Source organism: Penaeus monodon, chromosome 28 (assembly GCF_015228065.2).
Source record: "Penaeus monodon isolate SGIC_2016 chromosome 28, NSTDA_Pmon_1, whole genome shotgun sequence".
Taxonomy (NCBI): Eukaryota; Metazoa; Arthropoda; class Malacostraca; order Decapoda; family Penaeidae; genus Penaeus; species Penaeus monodon.
In genome coordinates, this window is record NC_051413.1 from 20069074 (window position 1) to 20069571 (window position 498).

General features: G+C 34.3%; 2 protein-coding genes across 2 annotated transcripts in view; both read left to right on the forward strand.

Moving 5' to 3' along the window:
* Positions 1-453, forward strand: part of LOC119591415 (ubiquitin-conjugating enzyme E2 C-like) — a gene marked incomplete at its 3' end in the record, with an annotated part of 5149 nt that extends 4696 nt beyond the window's left edge. Inside the window, 1 exon segment of the mRNA XM_037940157.1 lies at positions 249-453. Coding sequence (XP_037796085.1) covers positions 249-453 — 205 coding nt within the window.
* The window catches only part of LOC119591414 (dipeptidase 1-like), a gene marked incomplete at both ends in the record, with an annotated part of 94984 nt that overhangs the window by 84786 nt on the left and 9700 nt on the right, over positions 1-498 (forward strand).

Below are 498 nucleotides of genomic sequence, written 5' to 3' on the forward strand. Positions count from 1 at the left end.
TATGAAATTTGTGTACTTGCAGACTTAGCTTGTATATAACAAAACTAAATTTTAATAACATTACTGTTTTAGTAAGTTGCAATATTGTTATATATCTTCAGATTTCTTATTGTTTTATAGTTTAGATATGTCAAAGGATTTTCATATAAGTTTTTGTATTTGTTCAGATTTACAATATACCTCTTTCAATATAGCAGATATGGTACACAATTTAAACCATTTTTACTCAATCTTTATGCTTATTTCAGGTATATGAGGGACTCTCCTACAAACTCTCTCTAGAATTCCCTAGCAGTTATCCATACAGCGCGCCAACAGTCAAGTTCGTCACCTCATGCTTCCATCCAAATGTCGACCTCCATGGTAACATCTGTCTAGACATCTTAAAAGAGAAGTGGTCTGCGTCTTATGATGTGCGATCGATTCTCCTTTCGATCCAGTCATTACTTGGAGGTATGTAAATCCCCCCATCTAGGTGATGGGGATGTCTTATCATAA